At 40.0% G+C, this 19,869-nt stretch overlaps 1 protein-coding gene across 1 annotated transcript in view; it reads left to right on the top strand.

Annotated features, from left to right (window-relative positions):
- LOC102391944 (cytochrome P450 2C31-like) overlaps window positions 1–19,869 on the top strand; it is a 52,052-nt gene that overhangs the window by 11,154 nt on the left and 21,029 nt on the right. Inside the window, exons 4-6 of the mRNA XM_025274460.3 lie at window positions 4,274–4,434; window positions 18,178–18,354; window positions 19,295–19,436. Coding sequence (XP_025130245.3) covers window positions 4,274–4,434; window positions 18,178–18,354; window positions 19,295–19,436 — 480 coding nt within the window. The remainder of the gene's footprint in view (window positions 1–4,273; window positions 4,435–18,177; window positions 18,355–19,294; window positions 19,437–19,869) is intronic.

Here is a 19,869-nt window from a genome sequence, read left to right as displayed (position 1 = left end):
AGGTTGGTAGTGATACACACATTTCAATAGGATATGAAAAGTTCTGTTACTCACATAATGAGGCTTTTGGGGTAGGGCACAGTGCTAGAAAACCAATCGAAAAATGCTTGGAGAAAGCTGGAAAAGGATACCGGCTTGGAATTTTTATGGTGGTTAGGGGGTGGAGTAGGGGGGTGGAGATCCAATGTATGTGTGGTTTAAACTTCCTGCTTTGTGCCAAAGAAGCAATCACATCAGCTAGTCCAAGTGTGAGTAGAAGAAGAAAAATTAAGGCTTAAAAGATGCCAGGACTCAAAAAACAAAAAATGGTGTCATATCCTCTATTTTATATTGTTAACCTGTCTATAGTTCAGTTCGGATCAGTTGCGCAGTCGTGTCCGACTCTTTGCAACACAATGGACTGCAGCATGCCAGGCTCCCCTGTCCATCACCAACTCCCGGAGTCCACTCAAACTCATGTCCATTGAGTCAATGATCCCCTTCTCCTCCTGCCTTCAATCTTTCCCAGCATCAGTTGTCTTTTCATATGAGTCAATTCTTCTCATCAGGTGGCCAAAGTATTGGAGTTTTAGCTTCAGTATCAGTCCTTCCAATGAATATTCAGGACTGATTTCCTTTAGGATGTACTGGTTGGATCTCCTTGCAGTCCAAGGGACTCTAAAGAGTCTTCTCCTACAACACAGTCAAAGGCATCAATTCTTCAGTGCTCAACTTCCTTATAGTCCAACTCTCATATCTATACATGACTACTGGAAGAACTATAGATTTCACTAGATGGACATTTGTTGGCAAAGTAATGTCTCTGTTTTTTTTTTTTTTTTTTTTTTTTTTTTTTTTTTTTATATGTTGTCGAGGTTGGTCAAAGTTTTCTTTCAAGGAGCAAGTGTCTTTTAATTTCATGGCTGCAGGCACCATCTGCATTGATTTTGGAGCCCCTCAAAATAAAGTCTGTCACTGTTTCCATTGTTTCCCCATCTATATGTCATGAAGTGATAGGACCAGATGCCATGATCTTAGTTTTCTGAATGTTGAGGTTTAAGCCAGCGTTTTCACTCTCCTCTTTCACTTTCATCAAGGGGCTCTTTAATTCTTCTTTGCTTTCTGCCATAAGTGTGGTGTCATCTGCATATCTGAGGTTATTGATATTTCTCCCTGAAATCTTGACTCTAGCTTGAGCTTCACCCAGCTCAGCATTTCACACGATATACTATGCCAGCAAATTTGGAAAACTCAGCAGTGGCCACAGGACTGGAAAAGGTCAGTTTTCATTCCAATCACAAAGAAAGGCAATGCCAAAGAATGCTCAAGCTACCACACAATTGCACTCATCTCACACGCTAGTAAATTAATGCTCAAAATTCTCCAAGCCAGGCTTCAGCAATACGTGAACTGTGAACTTCCAGATGTTCAAGTGGCTTTAGAAAAGACAGAGGAGCCAGAGATCCAATTGTGAACATCTGCCGGATCATCAAAAAAGCAAGAGTTCCAGAAAAACATCTATTTCTGCTTTATTGACTATGCCAAAGCCTTTGACTGTGGATCACAAGAAACTGTGGAAAATTCTAAAAGAGATGGGAATACCAGACCACCTGACCTGCCTCTTGAGAAACCTATATGCAGGTCAGGAAGCAACAGTTAGAACTGGACATGGAACAACAGACTGGTTCCAAATAGGAAAAGGAGTACGTCAAGGCTGTATATTGTCACCCTGCTTATTTAACTAATATGCAGAGTACATCATGAGAAATGCTGGGCTAGAAGAAGCACAAGCTGGAATCAAGATTTCCTGGAGAAATGCCAATAACTTCAGATATGCAGAGGACACCACCCTTATGGCAGAAAGTGAAGAGGAACTCAAAAGCCTCTTGATGAAAGTGAAAGTGGAGAGTGAAAAAGTTGGCTTAAAGCTCAACATTCTGAAAATGAAGATCATGGCATCTGGTCCCATCACTTCATGAGAAATAGATGGGGAAACAGTGGAAACAGTGTCAGACTTTATTTTTCTGGGCTCCAAAATCACTGCAGATGGTGACTGCAGCCATGAAATTAAAAGACGCTTACTCCTTGGAAGGAAAGTTATGACCAACCTAGATGGCATATTCAAAAGCAGAGACATTACTTTGCCAACAAAAGTCCATCTAGTCAAGGCTATGGTTTTTCCAGTGGTCATGTATGGATGTGAGAGTTGGACTGTGAAGAAGGCTGAATGCAGAAGAATTGATGCTTTTGACCTGTGGTGTTGGAGAAGACTCTTGAGAGTGCCTTGGACTGCAAGGAGATCCAATCAGTCCATTCTGAAGGAGATCAGCCCTGGGATTTCTTTGGAAGGAATGATGCTAAAGCTGAAACTCCAGTACTTTGGCCACCTCATGCGAAGAATTGACTCGTTGGAAAAGACTCTGATGCTGGGAGGGGTTGGGGGCAGGAGGACAAGGGGACGACAGAGGGTGAGATGGCTGGATGGCATCACCGACTGGATGGACATGAGTTTGAGTGATCTCCGGGAGTTGGAGATGGACAGGGAGGCCTGGCATGCTGCGATTAATGGGGTCACAAAGAGTCGGACACAACTGAGAGACTGAACTGAACTGAACTATGCATATAAGTTAAATAAGCAGGGGGACTATATACAGCCTTGATGTACTCCTTTACCGATTTGGAACTAGTCTGTTGTTCCATGTCCAGTTCTAAATGTTGCTTCTTGACCTGCCTACAGGTTTCTCAGAAGGCAGGTAAGGTGGTCTGGTAGTCCCATCTCTTGAAGAATTTTCCACAGTTTCTTATGATCCACACAGTTAAAGGCTTTGGTCTAGTCAATAAAGCAGAGGTAGATATTTTTCTGGAACTTTCTTGCTCTTTCTATGATCCAATGGATGTTGGCAATTTGATCTCTTGTTCCTCTGCCTTTCCTAAATCCAGCCTGAACATGTGGAAGTTCATGGTTCACATACTGTTGAAGCCTCGCTTGGAGAATTTTGAGCATCACTTTGCAGCGTATGAGATGAATGCCATTGTATGGTAGTTTGAACATTCTTTGGCCTTGCCTTTTTTTGGGATCGGAATGAAAATTGAACTTTTCCAGTCCTGTGGCCTCTGCTGAGTTTCCAAACTTGCTGGCATATTGAGTGTAGCACGTTCACAGCATCATCTTTTAGGATTTGAAATTGCTCAACTGGAATTCCATCACTTCCACTAGCTTTGTTTGTGGTGATGTTTCCTAAGGCCCACTTGACTTCACATTCCAGGATGTCTGGCTGTAGGTGGGTGACCACACCATCGTGGTTATCTGGGTCATTAAGATCTTTTTTGTGTAGTTCTTTGTATTCTTGCCACCTCTTCTTACTGTCTTCTGCTTTTGTTAGGTCCATACCGTTTCTGTCCTTTGTTGTGACCATCTTTGCATGAAACGTTCCCTTTGTATCTCTGATTTTCTTGACGCGATCTCTAATCTTCAATCCCTCTCATTATTGTCTTCTCAGAGAAAAGCACACTCAACCTTTTTCAATGCATTTTGTAAAATGTGATTGCAATTCTCCTCAGTCTCCTTGCCTTCTTATTATATTGGTCAGTTTCTTCTGGGTATTTTGAAGAATATCAACACCAAGAGCTAAATTTTATAATTTTAAATTATAAATGATCTCCTTCTTGTGTATTACCTTGTGGCTTTAATTGGAGAATGATATAAATAGAATAATTTGGAGAAATTTAACAAATAAATAACACTGGATTAGATAATTTTGCTTAGGGAAACACAATTTTATTTTGTTGTTGTTGTTCAGTTGCCAAGTAATGTCCGACTCTTCGCAACTCCATGGACTACTGCATGCCAGGCTTTTCTGTCCTTCATTACCTTCCAGAGTTTGCTCAAACTCATGTCAGCCCCTTCTCATTTTGCCCTCAGTCTTTCCCAGCATCACAGTCTTTTCCAATGAGTCAGTTCTTTGGATCAGATGGCCAAAATATTGGAGCTTCAGCTTTAGCACTAAAGAATATTCAGGACTGATTTCCTTCAGTACTGACTGGCTTAATCTTGCTGTCCAAGGGACTCTCAGGAGTCTTCTTCAGCACCACAGTTCGAAAACATCAATTCTTTAGCACTCAGCCTTCTTTATTGTCCAACTCTCTAGGCATGTTGAATTTATAGTGATGATGGCAGGTTCAGGTTGTTCCAATAATAAAAACATCTTAGAAATCAACCTTTCTCCATTATTTTAAACAGTAAACTTAAGATTTATTTGCAAATTATATTCCAACTTTTTAATATTGTTTTTAGGATCTCCATGTGATCCTACTTTCCTTCTGACCTATGCTCCCTGCAATGTGATCTGCTCCATTATATTCCGGAATCGTTTTGAATACAGTGATGAAAGTTTTCTGACCTTGGCAAAGTATATTCATGAGAATGCAACAATTTTTTGCACCCCCTGGATTGAGGTAAGGTCAAAGTTCTCTTTAAATAAGAAATAACTTTCTATCTAAAGTGATTACCACATTTCTTTGTGCTATTGCTTGGTACCACTTAGTGAGTTATCATGGAGAAGGAAATGGCAACCCACTTCAATATTCTTGCGTAGAGAATCCTGTTGCTGGAGGAGCCTGGTGGGCTGCTGTCTATAGGGTCGCACAGAGTCCGACACGACTGAAGTGACTTCGCATGCATTAGAGAAGGAAATGACAGCCCACTACAGTGTTCTTGCCTGGAGAATCCCAGGGATGGCGTAGCCTGGTGGGCTGCCATCCATGGGGTTGCACAGAGTCAGACATGACTGCAGTGACTTAGCAGCAGGAGCAGCAGCGAGTTATCAAAGCAATTGAATGTGTTGAAATGAGTTTGTAAACAAAATATAAGAATAGTAATAAAAAATAGTGCAACAATTATAGCAAGTTTTTTTTTGAGAAATCTTTTTTCCTTTGATTTTTATGTGTTTAAATAAGATGTATATACATTGTATTTTTACTGTTAGTAAACTGTCAGAAAAAAAACAATAACCTATGCTGTACTATAACTAACAACTAAAATTCCATGGATGATAATGTTATGATGTTTTCTACCTGAGAAGGACTCTAGAGAGCAAGTAGTCTATGGAACAGAAAGCTCACTGGAAATACTGAGCTTATTTTCAAAGTAACCTAACCAAAAGAAGAATGAGTTAGATATAAAAACTAGATTTCTTGATTCTCTATCCAGTTTGATACAAGATCAGATCAGATCAGATCAGATCAGTCACTCAGTCGTGTCTGACTCTTTGCGACCCCATGAATCGCAGCACGCCAGGCCTCCCTGTCCATCACCAGCTCCCGGAGTTCACTGAGAAGTTAGCAGCTGAATAAATTTCTTCAGTACCTACCGAGGGTATTAAGTCATGAAGATACTGTTTAAAAAGGATTCTGTAAACTCTAGGACTGTGATGGCCAAATGAATAAGGGCAATGTGTACATTTCTGAAGATGTAAAATGCCTAAATAAAAGTAAATTAGGTAATATAGGCATTTCCTTAGTCTTTATGGTATAGTTTCTTCATTTAAAAAATGGTATGGTGTGAACAGACTTAAAAGGAGTTATTGACAGTAATACAATAATACTAGGAGACATTAACACATCACTTACATCAATGGACAGAACAGTTCAGTCCAGTCACTTAGTTGTGTCTGACTCTTTGCAGCCCCATGGACAGAACAGCCAAACTAAATTAGTAAGGAAACATTGGCCTTAATCAACATATTAGACATGATGGACTTGATAGATTAATATACAACATCCCATCCAAATGCAGCAGAATACACATTCTTTTCAAGTACACATGAAACATTTTCCAAGATAGATCATATGATGTTACAAAACAAGTGTCAGTAAATTCAAGAAGGTGAAATCATATTGAGCATCTTTTTGACCACAATGGTATGAAACTAGAAATCAATTACAAGAAAAAAAAAACAACAACAACTGGGAAACACATAAACACATAGGAGATGAATATGTTGTTGAATATGTTGTTAGCTGAACTAAACAATAATGGGTCAAAGAAGAAGTAGAAATACCTTGAGAGAAATGAAAATGGAAACACAACATTCCAAAATCTATGTGACTCACAAAAGCAGTTCTAAGAGGGAAGTTTATAGTGAAACAGGTCTACCTCAGGAAACCAGAAAAATACCAAGTAAGCAATCTAACATTACACATAAAACTAGAAGAAGAGTGGGCACTCTCCATCCCCCTTCTGATGTCTATGTCAGAAGCTTTCTCTGTTCCTTTTCTTTCTTTAATAAAACTGCTACACAAAAGCTCTTGAGTGATCAAGAATGGTCTCTGGTCCCGAAGCTAAATCTTCTGAGATCACAAATCCGACACAGTTCACTGTAAGCTATCATCTTGGGGGCTCATCCAGGATTTTCAGGACAAGGTAAGAACACTCAAGAGCTCTAGCCTCTCTGCTTTCTCAGTATACACATTTTTTGCTTTACTTTACTAATGCTATGGTGTGCATGTGTGAATGAATGACACACTCTGTACGAAGGAAGTGATGAGCCCTGCTCAGTGGTTTTGAGGTGCCTCATAATGACTGAAGGCAGCTCCCAAAAAGGGAGCCTTGTTAGGGGTTTATGCCGACATGCCAATGCCAAGAGGCACTCAACATTCCTTCGAGGGGAGTGGCCATACGTGGGCAAAGCGTGTGGAGTGAACTTTCCTTTCTCGGTCAATTTTTTCTGGTCTCTTTGACCATTCTGTAACTGCCTGGGGAATTAGAACTACTAACCTAATCTGTTAAGAAAGCTGAGCGCTGAAGAATTAATGTTTTTGAATTGTGGTGTTGGAGAAGACTTTTGAGAGTCCCTTGGACTGCAAGGAGATCCAACCAGTCCATCCTAAAGGAGATCAGTCCTGGGTGTTCATTGGAAGGACTGATGCTGAAACTGAAACTCTAATATTTTGACCACCAGATGTGAAGAGCTGACTCATTTGAAAAGACCCTGATGCTGGGAAAGATTGAGGGCAGGAGGAGAAGGGGATGACAGAGGATGAGATGGTTGGATGGCATCACCAACTCGATGGACATGGGTTTGGGTGAACTCCGGGATTTGATGATGGACAGGGAGGCCTGGCATGCTGTGGTTCATGGGATTGCAAAGACTCGGACTCGACTGAACCACTGAACCGATACTGAACCTAGTCTGTTGGATCATAGACTTTCAAGGGAATTGGGATTCATGCTGATACTATGCACTTTTACTTAAACCCCAAGTATGGAAGCGCCTAGCCTTGCTAGGAGGCAAAAGTTACAAGAGCTTATCTGGGAGCGAGCAGGAGCTCTAGCTCCAGGAATGTCTCTCAGGCTAAAGGTCAGTCTCTTGACTGCCTGCCTCAGGGCCCAGAGTCCTAAAAGTGAGTTTTTGTCATGACTGTGCCTCCTGTCTATGTGGATGAAAGCACTGCTGGTGACCATGAGGTTTTTGAGGACATCGGTTGGGAATTGCAGGATCTGTTCCGATTGGAAGTGCAATGGGCTTCTTCCTTTGGTAGTGCTAGCTGTTAGTAGACCAGAGAAAGCTGTCCAATGGCTTCTGTCTCAACTCCCTAGATATTCCTTTTATGGAATCTGTGGAAAGGAAATGGAAGTATTGGACCTACTATCTTGAGGACAAAAATCACTTTTTCCTCACTGGCCAGCCCTCTACCACCTTTGTTATCACATATACTGGCATGGTGACACTTAGAAGGGACATCTTGGTTATTGCTCATCTCTTTATGTCTCACTGCTTCTACTGCTATCAGGACTGTACTCAGGAATGTACATGGGCACACGTAAGATGGATGTTTCCTCTAGTAGTCCTAGCTTGGGAAACATTCTGGGAAACTACTCTGGCAAATCCAACAAAGGTCTTGGTGGTAAGGAACTAGAAATCAATCTGGGATGTCATCAGATCTACCCCTGGTGCATCTCCATGCCACCTTGGTGATAGAACTGGGAGGGATGAGTAAAATGTCTGCATCAGTAAGGAACAGACTAAGTCTGACCAGGAAAGGAAAGCTTCAGTGGAAAGTGTTTGCACACCCATCTAGAGCAGGGAGGGACGCCTCTGATGGAAAGAAGCCACGGCCGTGGATGCTGCTTTTTTCTTTGTTAGAGATGGGAGCTAACAGTTCCAGAACCACTCCTTTAAAATGTAATTTAAAAACTTTGGACAAGTTTGATCCCCAGAGTTTAAAAAATACACGCCTGATCTTCTGTGATACTGAATGGCCACATTATCCTTTGGAAAATGGGGAACACTGGCCAGTTAAAGGGTCTCTCAATTATGATACCATTTTACAACTAGACAAGTTCTGTAGAAAACAAAGGAAATGGGTAGAAGTGGCAGATGTGTTGCTCTTTATCTCTCTGCAAGACATGCCAGACTTATGTACAAAGTGTGCAGATTTGGGTGTGAAGCCTTTAGCTGCCTCCTGTATTTGGGGCTGTATCTGGGGCTTACTTTGCCCCTGTATCTGGGGCTACCAACTGAACAGGCTGAGAATCAGGGTACCCTCCCAGGAGGGGTTGCCTTAGTCTCAGTAGAAATTCACACAGTCCCAACTGTGGTCGAGACTATTTAGAGGATCCAAAAAGTACATAGAAGGCTTTATGGGACTAACTCTGCTTTATGACCTTACTTGCAGAGATGTAATGTATGTCTTGGGACAGACACTGACACTTGATTCAAAAACTCGAGTTTGGGGGAAGCTACTACTTTTGGAGATGAATGGCTTGAAGGCAAGGGGAAAGAGGGAACATGAAATAGCCCTCCTTCCTACTGGGAGCCAAGTGGTTCCAATAACAGAGCCAGATTGCTAGATGTATTCTTGAAGGACTCAAGCGAGCACAAGGACTTTATACTATGCTAAGTTGACTGACATAGAACAGGGAGAGAAGAAAACTCCTGATAATTCCTAGGTAGACTACAGGGGGCTCTCTGCAAGTTTACTGATGTTGATCTTGAAATTACAGAGAGAAAAATGATCTTAAAAGGTAGTTTTCTCACTCAATTGACTCCAGATACCTGCTGTAAGTTACAAAAACAGGCGTTTGGACCAAATCAATCTTTAGAAAAACTGTTGCAGCTGTCTCAGACAGTATATTTTGGTGGAGAATATGAGGAGGAAAGTGAGACAAAAAAGAACCAGGCAAAAGACTAAAGCCCCAGCATGGCTGTTAGATCCACTCTGAAACAGCCTGAGGAAAAATGCCCAGAGGGACCCAGGTGAAAAGGGATGGACTTGTCATTACTGTGGAAATGAGGGGCATCTCAAGTGGGATTGGCCTGAGGCATCTAAGCCGCCCCCGGCTCCATGTCCAGTCTGCAAAAGACCATACTGGAGAAGAGACTGCCTTCTGAGGTGTAGGCCCCACGGGTTGGACTCTCAAGACAATTGGGACTGAAGGTGCCCGGGGGTCCCCACACAAGCCCCCATCCTAATTACACCTGAGGAACCCCGGGTGTTAATAACTGTGGGGGGCCAATCAGTCAATTTCTTTTGGACACTGGGGCAACTTTCTCTGTGCTCACTGGAGCCTCTGGTCCTCTTTCCTCCTGATCCACTACCATAATGGGACTGTCTGGATAAGCCAAACATTATCTCAGGTGTCCTTTAAACTACAACTAGAACTCTGTGCTATTTTCTCGAGTTTCTAATTGTGCCAGAATTTCCTTCACCCCTTCTGGGGAGGGATATAATGAACAATGTCCAGGCCTCTGTCTTCATGAATATGGAACCTGCTCTTTCTCTCCCATTAATTGAACAGAATATAAACCCTAAAGTGTGGGCTGATGGAAAAACTGAGGGTTGAACACAAAATGCTGTTCCTGTTGTTATCAACCTCAAAGACCCTCACCTATTTTCACATCAAAAGCAGTACCCACTAAAGCCCGAGTTTAAGGAAGAGTTAAAACACATTATTGAAGATTTAAAGGAACAGGGGCTATTAATTCCCTGTAATAGTCCATGCAACACTCCTATTTTGGGTGTAAAAATGTCAAATGATAAATGGAGACTAATTCAAGGTATACAAATAGTAAGTGCCTAATCTTTATACTTTATTGTCTGAAATTCCTAAATGAGCCAAACATGACTTTAAGATAATTGAGAGGATTTTTGGCATTACAGGCTACTGCCACATTTGGATTCCCGGTTATGGAGAACTTGCCTGGCCTTTATATAAACTTATAACTGAGACTCAGCAAGTCTAAACCGACAAGCTGGTTAGGCCCTCAGAGACTCAATAGGCTTTTAAGGCTCTTAAAACTGTTCTCCTGCACGCTCCTGCTTTGAGCTTGCCCACAAGATCAGAATTGAGTTTGTTTCTTAGTAAAAAACAAAACAAAACAAAACAAAAACTTATGGCCATATTCCTTAAGGGTAATTGCTACTATTGATTTGCTAATGTCTATAGATCATAAGTTGACTAATGGACAAAGTCTTACTGTACTGACTTCTCATGATGTAAGTGAGATCTTAAACTCTAAAGTTCAGAGCAACAATGGCTCCGTCTTTAAAGCTGCTGTAACTCAAGGCGCGTGGAAAACTCTATGAATAGAATATCACTTACACAGTTCCTGGAGACATCAATATTCAGAAAAAACTGAAAAGGCTAATGACATTATTAAGAGGCATCTGTGTAAGCAAACTCAGGAAACACAAGACAGTTGGTTTAAATTTCTACCTGTAGCTTTAATGAGGGCTGGAACTGCCCCTAAAAAGGAAGGTCTGTCCCCCTTTGAATGTATCTATGGAAGACCCTTCTTACACACAGATATTGTTATAGACTCTGAAGCCTTAAAATTAACCATGTGACTCAGCTTTCAGCTTTTCAATCTCCTTATCAATTGAAGGCTTCCCATGGTGGGCTTCTCCACTTCAAGGAAAGGACTTTCTTCACCTCTTCACCACAACAATCGTATGTGACGCCTCTTTGGGATCTGATGACCACTAACAATCCTAAGATGGATTGATGTAACTATGGACATAATGTACTTTTAATTTTGATTATGTTTTAACTTGGTTTAATGACTATTTTGCCTCACATCTGTAACTCCAAAATGGGGTTTGTTTCTAACCGTTGGAAAGCCTTTAGTGTTACAAATGGTTGTCCTGAGAGAGTCAATTCCCACACACAAAACAAACTAGTTAAAGAAGAACAAACAAAGCCCAAAGTTAGCAGAAGGAAGGAAATAATAAAGATCAGAGACTAAATAAACAATAGAGACTAAAACGACAATAGAGAAGATTCAGTTCAGTTCAGTTCAGTCGCTCAGTCATGTCCGACAACCATTTGTAACCTAAGAGTGCCACAGCCTCCCCCAACTATTACTTGGGGCCCTTGGATCAGAGACCCTCAATATGAGGGTTAGGAGAATATGTTGCCTCAACAATTTAGGGACGATGCCTCTCAACATCAGCAAGTAGTTATGGAATGAAAACGATGTCCTTTTCTGTTGGCAACATAATTGTCCTAAAAGAAAAGGGGGGAATAAGAGAGTCAATTCCTAAGCAGGTTGATAAGAAGTCCGGTGTCCCTGAGGAGGAGAAAGGGATCTGGAGCTCATGAAGTGGAGATAGGGGTCTGGAATTCTCAAGGAGGAGGAAAAGACAAACATCTTTTTTCCCCCTCTACATTCATTAGTCTTAGTCACATAAAACGTTTTTTCCCTCTAAGCCTGGTACTGATGATTACACAACAAACAACTCAGTTTAAACTCTGTACTAAAGATTATATAACAACAATACATCCTGCTTGAGGACAATTTCTCTTTCTTGAAAACCTTCTGGCTAATTCTGTTTTCTTAAAATGTTAATTATGGGATCTAGTAAGATCTTTACAACATTGAGACATTCTTTTGATTTATCATAATGGCTAATTTAAAAAGTATGTAACTCCCTTGCTTAGACTGATGTCCCTGTCTCTCTTCTGATGTCTATGTCAGAAGCTTTCTCTGTCCCTTTTCTTAATTTAATAAAACTGCTGCACGCGCGCACGTGCGCGCGCACACACACACACACACACAAACAAACTAGAAAAAGAACAAACAAAGCCCAAAGTTAGCAGAAGGAAGGAAATAATAAATATCACAGATTAAATAAACAATAGAGACTAAAATGGCAATAGAAAAGATTCAGTTCAGTTCAGTTCAGTTGCTCAGTCATGTCCGACACTTTGCGACCCCATGAATCGCAGCACGCCAGGCATCTCTGTCCATTACCGACTCCCGGAGTTTACCCAAACTCATGTCCATTGAGTCAGTGATGGCATCCAACCATCTCATTCCCTGTCGTCCCCTTCTCTTCCTGCCCTCAATCTTTCCCAGCATGAGTCTTTTCAAATGAGTCAGCTCTTCACATCTGGTGGCCAAAGTATTGGAGTTTCAGCTTCAACATCAGTCCTATCAATGAACACTCAGGACTGATCTCCTTTAGGATGGACTGATTGGATCTCCTTGCAGCCAAGGGACTCTCAAGAGTCTTCTCCAACACCACAGTTCAAAAGCATCAATTTTTCAGTGATCAGCTTTCCTTATAGTCCAACTCTCACATCCATACATGACTACTGGAAAAAAAAACATAGCTTTGACTAGACAGACCTTTGTTGCCAAAGTAACGTCTCTACTTTTTAATATGTTTTCTAGGTTGGTCATAACTTTCCTTCCAAGGAATAAGCGTCTTTTAATTTCAGGGCTGCAGTCACCATCTGCAGTGATTTTGGAGCCCCCAAAATAAAGTCACCCACTTTAGAAAGATTGATGAGTCTGACTAGAGTTTATCCAATGTGATTATCTTTTCAAAGAACCAGCTTTTAGGTTCACTAGAAAAGATTAGTGAATCTAAAAGATGGTTCTTTGAAAAGATAATCACATTGGATAAACTCTAGCCAGACTCATCAGAAAAAAGAACACTCAAATAAATAAAATCGGAAATGGAAGAGGAACATATATCACAGAAATTCAAAGAATCATGAGAGACTACAATGAATAATTATATACCTACAAATTGAACACCTAGTGAAAATGGATAAATTCATATAAACACACATACCAAGATTGAATCAGGAAGAAACAGATAATCTGAAGAGTGAACACTAGCAATGAAATAGAACCAGGAATCAAAACTCACCAAAACCAAAAATCTAGGACCAGATGGCCTCACGAGTGAATTCTACCAAATATTTTAAAAAGACCTAATGCCTAAACTTTCCAAACATGTCCAAAGGAACACTTTCAAAATTATTCTATGATGCCAACATTATGCTTAAACCTAAATTAGAAAAGGAAAAAAAAAAAACACTAAAAAGAAGAGAATAATTAAGGTCAATACTTTTGATGAAGCTAGATGCAAAAATCCTCAACATAATATTCAGTTCAGGTCAGTTGCTCAGTCACGTCCAACTCTTTGTGGACTGAAGCATGCTAGGATTCCCTGTCCATCACCAACTCCTGGATCTTGCTCAAACTCATGTCCATTGAGTTGATGATGCCATCCAACCATCTCATCCTCTGTCATTCCCTTCTCCTCCTGCCTTCAATCTTTCCCAGCTTCAGGATATTTTCTAATGAGTCAATTCTTCTCATCAGGTGGCCAAAGTATTGAAGCCTCAGCTTCAGCATCATTCCTTCCAATGAATTTTCAGGACTGATTTCCTTTAGGATGGACTGGTTGGATCTCCTTGCAGTCCAAGGGACTCTCAAGAGTCATCTCCAACAGCACAGTTCAAAAGCATCAGTTCTTCGGTGGTCATCTTTCTTTGTCAACTCTCACATCCATACATGACTACGGGAAAAACCATAGCTTTGACTGGATGGATCTTTGTCAGCAAATAATGTCTCTGCTTTTTAATATGCTGTCTAGGTTGGTCACAGTTTTTCTCCCAAGGAGCAAGTGTCTTTTAATTTCATGGCTGCACTCACCATCTTCAGTGATTTTAGGACCCAAGAAAATAAAGTCTGTCACTGTTTCCATTGCTTCCCCATATATTTGCCATGAAGTGATGGGACCAGATGCCATGATCTTTGTTTTTTGAATGTTGAGTTTTTAAGTTGCATTTTCACTCTTCTCTTTCACTTTCATCAGGAGGCTCTTTAGTTCTTCTTTGCTTTCTGCCATCAGGGTGGTGTCATCTGCATATCTGAGGTTATTGCTATTTCTCCAGGCAATCTTGATTCCAGCTTGTGCTTCATCCAGCCCAGAAAGTCCCATGATATACTCTGCATATAAGTTAAATAAGTAGGGTGACATACAGCCTTGATGTACTCCTTTCTCAATTTGGAACCAGTCTGTTGTTCCATGTCCAGTTCTAACTCTTGCTTCTTGACCTGCCTACAGGTTTCTCAGGAGGCAGGTCAGGTGGTCTGGTATTCCCATTACTTGAAGAATTTTCCAGTTTGTTGTGATCCACACAGTCAAAGGCTTTGGTGTAGTCAATGAAGCAGAAGTAGATGTTTTTCTGGAACTCCCTTGCTTTTTCGATGATCCAACAGATGTTAGCAATTTGATCTCTGGTTCCTCTGCCTTTCCTAAATCCAGCTTGAGCATCTGGAGTTTCTCAGTTCACATACTGTTGAAGACTAGCTTGGAGAATTTTGAGCATTACTTTGTAGTCTGTGAGATGAGTGCAAATGTGTGGTAGTTTGAACATTCTTTGGTATTGCCTTTCTTTTGGATTGGAATGAAACTGACCTTTTCCAGTCCTGTGACCACTGCTGAGTTTTCCAAATTTGCTAGCCTATTGAGTGCAGCACTTTCACGGCATCATCTTTTAGGATTTGAAATTGCTCAACTGGAATTCCATCACTTCCACTCGTTTTGTTTGTAGTGATTCTTCCTAAGGCTCACTTGACTTCACACTTTAGGATGTCTGGCTCCATGTGAGTTATCACACTTTCATCGTTATTTGGGTCATTAAGACCCCCCCCCCCTTTTTTTTTAATAGTTCTTCTGTTTATTGTTGCCACCTCTTCTTAATATGTTCTGTTTCTGTTGCGTCCATACTATTTCTCTCCTTTATTGTGCCCATCTTTGCATGAAATTGAAATCAGCAATACATTAACATGTTATAATCTATGAATAAGCCAAATTTATTCTGGGGATGCAAAGATGGTTCAGTGTCTGCAAATCAATCTATGTGATATATCACATTAAAAATGAAGAATAAATCATATGATTTTTTAAGTTTTGCAAAAAAACTTTTTGACTGAATTCAACATCCATTTATGATAAAAACTCCAGAGTGAATAGAGAGGGAACATACCTGAATGTAATAAAGCCCCCATAGGAGAAGCTCCCATCATTCTCAATGGTGAAAACTTGAAAGTATTTCCTCTCAAATCAGGAACAGCACAAGGATGCCCACTCTCCCCACATTTATTCAGCATAGTACTGGAAGTTCCAGCCACAGCAAGCAAAGAAAAAGAAGCGTGGTAGTGGCACAAAAGCAGACATAGATCAATGGAACTGAAGAGACAACTTAGATATGAACCCACACCTAGTAGGTAATTAATATACAACAAAAGAAGCTAGAATACAAAATGTAGAAAAGACACCCTCTTCAATCAATGGTACTGGGAAAACTGGACAGTTACATATGAAAGAATCAAACTGGATGCCTTTATCATGCCACATACAAAAATAAATTCAAAATGGATAAGGATTTAAATGTAAGAACCAGAACTATAAAAATTCTAGAAGTAATCATAGATGTTTGCTCTTTGACATTAGTCTTGTTGATCTTTTTTTGGTTATGCATTGTTAGGCAAGGGAAACAAAAGCAAAAATAAAGGAATGTGACCTACTCAAATGTAAAGGCTTTTGCACAGTAAAAGTAACTATCAACAAAAAAAATGCCTGTCTGCTGAATAGAATATATTTGCAAATGATGTATCTGATAAGGAGTTAATGTTAAAAATACACAAAGAACTCATACACTTCAACAACAAAAAGAAAACCCTAGTTAAAATATGGACAGAAGGTTCAAATAGGTATTTTTCCAATGAAGACAAACAGTTGGCCAATAGGCACATGGAAAGATGGTCAAAACACTAATTATCAGGAAAATACAAATAAAAACACTAAAAGATTTTACCTCACACCAGTCAGAATGGGTATTATAAGAAAGAGAAGAAATAACAAGTGTTGGGAGGATGTGGAGATAAGGGAACACTAATGCACTGTTGGTAGGAATGTAAATTGAAATGGTCACTATGGCAAACAGTATAGAGGTTCCTCAAAAAGTTAAAAATAGAGCTCCTATAAGATCTGGGACTTAACTGGGTATCTCTCTAGAAAACTTCTGGGTATTTATCTGAAGAAGAGAAACTTATTCAAAAAGATATATGCACCCCTATATTCATTGCAGCATTGTTGACAGTAGGTAAGATATCAAAATCACCTAAGTGTCCATTAATAGATGAAAGGATAAAGAAGAAGTGGTACACACACACACACACACACACACAATGAAATTTTACTCAGCCATATAAAAGCATGAAATTGTGCCTTTCATACAGCATGGATAGTCCTCGCAGATATTATGCTAAGGGAAGAATGTCAGGCAGACAAAGACAAATATCATGATTTACTTCATATTTAGAATCTAAAAATTAAAACAAATAAAATAAAACAGAAACAAATTCATAGATACAGAGAAGAAACTGGTGGTCCTCAAAGAGAAAGAAGTAGAGGGATGAATGAAATAGGTAAAAAGGATTAAGAAGTATAAACTTCAGATATAAATGTAATAAGTCACAGCGATGTAATATAAGGCATAAGGAATAGAGTCAATAACATTTCAATAACTGTATGATGACAGATGATTCCTAGGCTTATTATGGCAATCAATTTGTAATGCATGTAAATGGTGAATCACCATTTTGTACACCTGAAACTAATATAATATGTGTCAACAGTTAATATATTTTCATAAAGATAAATGTAGAAAAAGTGTATGATCCCTGCACACTGTTTAGGTGACTCTCTGTAGACACATGTGTAGTGTAAACTGGGATAAACACTGGAATCTACCTCTGTCACTAGTTTTGTGTCTTAGCCTGGTTGACTAACCTTTCTGTGTCAGGAGCCGCGTTAGGCATTACTGACAAAATGGAGGCACGGCCCCAACTGCCTCTCCTCATCTCGCAGGCACGGTCCCAGGATGAGTTAGGCCTTGTGATTCTGACTTGTTCTTTCCTTTCTTCGGTTGAGTTGGCTGGAAAGAATGTTAAGGTGCTCGAGAGAAGCATGAGAAAGCACAAAGCCTTCTGCAGTTGTGCCCAGAAAATAATCTATAAAATAACCATTGACATTTGTTCAAGGATCTTTACAAAGAATGTCCCAGGATGAGCACGTAGGCCTTAGCTTGAGGCCATGGGAAGGATTGTTTTCTGAGACCTGTTTGTGAGGGAAATATTTATGGCAAAAGTAGTTTGCTGAGTTTAGGGCTTAGGAATAATTAAGAATAGCTAGAAGCCTTTTTAGGAGATAGTGATCTTAAGATGCTGGGGCAAACAGGATTTAGAAAGATAAGAAATAAACGGAGGAATGTGTCTTGAGTTACAATGTAATCACAAGTAAATATAGGACACATAAGAGAAAGTAGATAGTAGATAGTAAAGCCTGAGATTCTGAGAGAATCGCTGAAGCAGGAACTCTGTTTGTAGGACAACGATGATTTCTGGAGACAGTAAATCTGGGTGGGGGAAACTGAAAATGTCAAACCTCTGACCTAATGCTTTGGTCAAAGTATAAAAGAGAACCTGAAGCTTGAAATAAACATGTAGTTCCGTACTAGGAGTCAGAGACTACATCATCATCCGCTGACACCGCTCACCCCTTCAGGCTGGTTCCCTGGCTGCTGGAGATGGACTCCGGCATTTCTGAGCCTCAGTACCCTCATTTGGAAAGATGTGGTATGATCCTGAATTTCTTCAGAATTATAGTTAGGAAAATAACTCGAATGGTTTTGAAATTAGTTGTTAATTTGTGCATACTCTCATTCAGGCCATTTTATCAGTTCCCTTTCCTTCAAATCCCAAATGGGTTCCAGTGCAAGAAGCATATATTACTTATCTTTATTAGCTCATTTTATAGCAATATGTCTGCACCATAATATGGGCTTGTAAATGTTTGCTGAATGAATTGACTGTTTCTTTTCTTTTTCAGCTCTACAATGCTTTCCCCTTTTTACTACATTACCTCCCAGGGAGTCATAACACATTATTTAAAAACATGACTGAGCAAAGAAAGTTTATTTTGGAGAAAATAAAGGAACACCAAGAATCTTTGGACCTCAATAATCCTCAAGACTTTATTGATTACTTCCTGATTAAAATGGAAAAGGTAAAATGGGATCCAGATTTGCTGCTTCATCTTTGTAGGTGGAGTGATGTGATGCATGGAATAGCTTTGTTCTTCTCAGTGGAATCAGTTTATTAAAACAAATGCTCCTTCTTAAAGATATATTCATTGCTTGTGCAACCCATTGTTGTGCAAACCATACTGGATGTCTTGAATTATTTCTGCACTGTCACTGAAAATTGCTTGGAAGTGTTTATATTTACTATGTTAAAGCTGGTTCTTTATTTGAGAACAGATTGAAACACACACACACATTCAAGATAAGTGATAGATAGTATATTCTCTTTCATTAAATAAATTCCATGAATGGGTGATGTAAGAAATGAGAGAAGGCAGAAATGGATGGGAATCTAGAAAGGCTTACTCTTGGAAAGATAGCAGAAAACAGATGAAGTAGGTTTTGAGGATTAGCAGAGATGACAAAACTGGTTCAGGGAAAGATAAGTGCAGTGATGAAGTGGAATTTTTAAAGAGATTGTCTTGATAGTAACTGAAGAACTGTCGTGGGTTTAATGACTGATGAATTTGGGAATAGTGTTTTAGTTTGAGGATAGGTAGTTCTGAAGGCCTGAGTGAGAAATTCAGATATGATGAAATTGACAATAGATGCCCGAAGTGATGGTGAGCAGCAGTGATGACTTGATAAGAGTCAGGTTAGATAGAAATTACTGAAGAATTGATATACTCCAGTGGGTGAGAAAGTGAGGAATCAGAAAGGACTTGGAAGTTTAACTCTGGTTATATTGTAATTGAAGAAATTCTAACAACACATCTAACTTTACCTTCATCTGTAACATTCTCTAATGTTTGGCTTAATTTGTCAAATAAGTAAACTTAAACAATTATGTTGTTATATGGAATTATTGTAAGTTACTTGTAAGTTGCTTTTACTTATCATGTAATCCTAATACATCATTGCCAGGAGAAACACAATAAACAGTCTGAGTTTACCATGGACAACTTGATCACCACTGTATGGGATGTGCTTACTGCTGCAATAGAGACAACAAGCATCTCTCTGAAATACGGACTGCTGCTCCTGCTGAAGCACCCAGAGGTCACAGGTAGTATCAGGATGAAATTCTGGTTAGAAATTGGCAGGCACTGATGACTTTTCTACTCTTCATCTGCCTAGAAGATGTCCAAGAAAAACTTCCATCTTTAGTACATCTTCCTATCATTGTATGAATTGCATTCAAATTAGAGTATAGTAAAAAAGGAGAATGAAATAGTTAACCAGTAGCAGAGTTATGGGGAGAAGGCAATGGCAACCCACTCCAGTACTCTTGCCTGGAAAATCCCATGGACGGAGGAGCCTGGTAGGCTGCGGTCCATGGGGTCACTAAGAGTCGGACACGACTGAGCGTCTTCACTTTCATGCATTGGAGAAGGAAATGGCAACCCACTCCAGTGTTCTTGCCTGGAGAATCCCAGGGACAGGGAGGTCCGGTGGGCTGCCGTCTATGGGGTCGCACAGAGTTGGACATGACTGAAGTG

This window comes from Bubalus bubalis, chromosome 23 (genome assembly GCF_019923935.1).
Source record: "Bubalus bubalis isolate 160015118507 breed Murrah chromosome 23, NDDB_SH_1, whole genome shotgun sequence".
NCBI classification, from domain to species: domain Eukaryota; kingdom Metazoa; phylum Chordata; class Mammalia; order Artiodactyla; family Bovidae; genus Bubalus; species Bubalus bubalis.
Note: the sequence above shows the minus strand (reverse complement) of the source record. Positions and strands in the feature narration are given on the sequence as shown.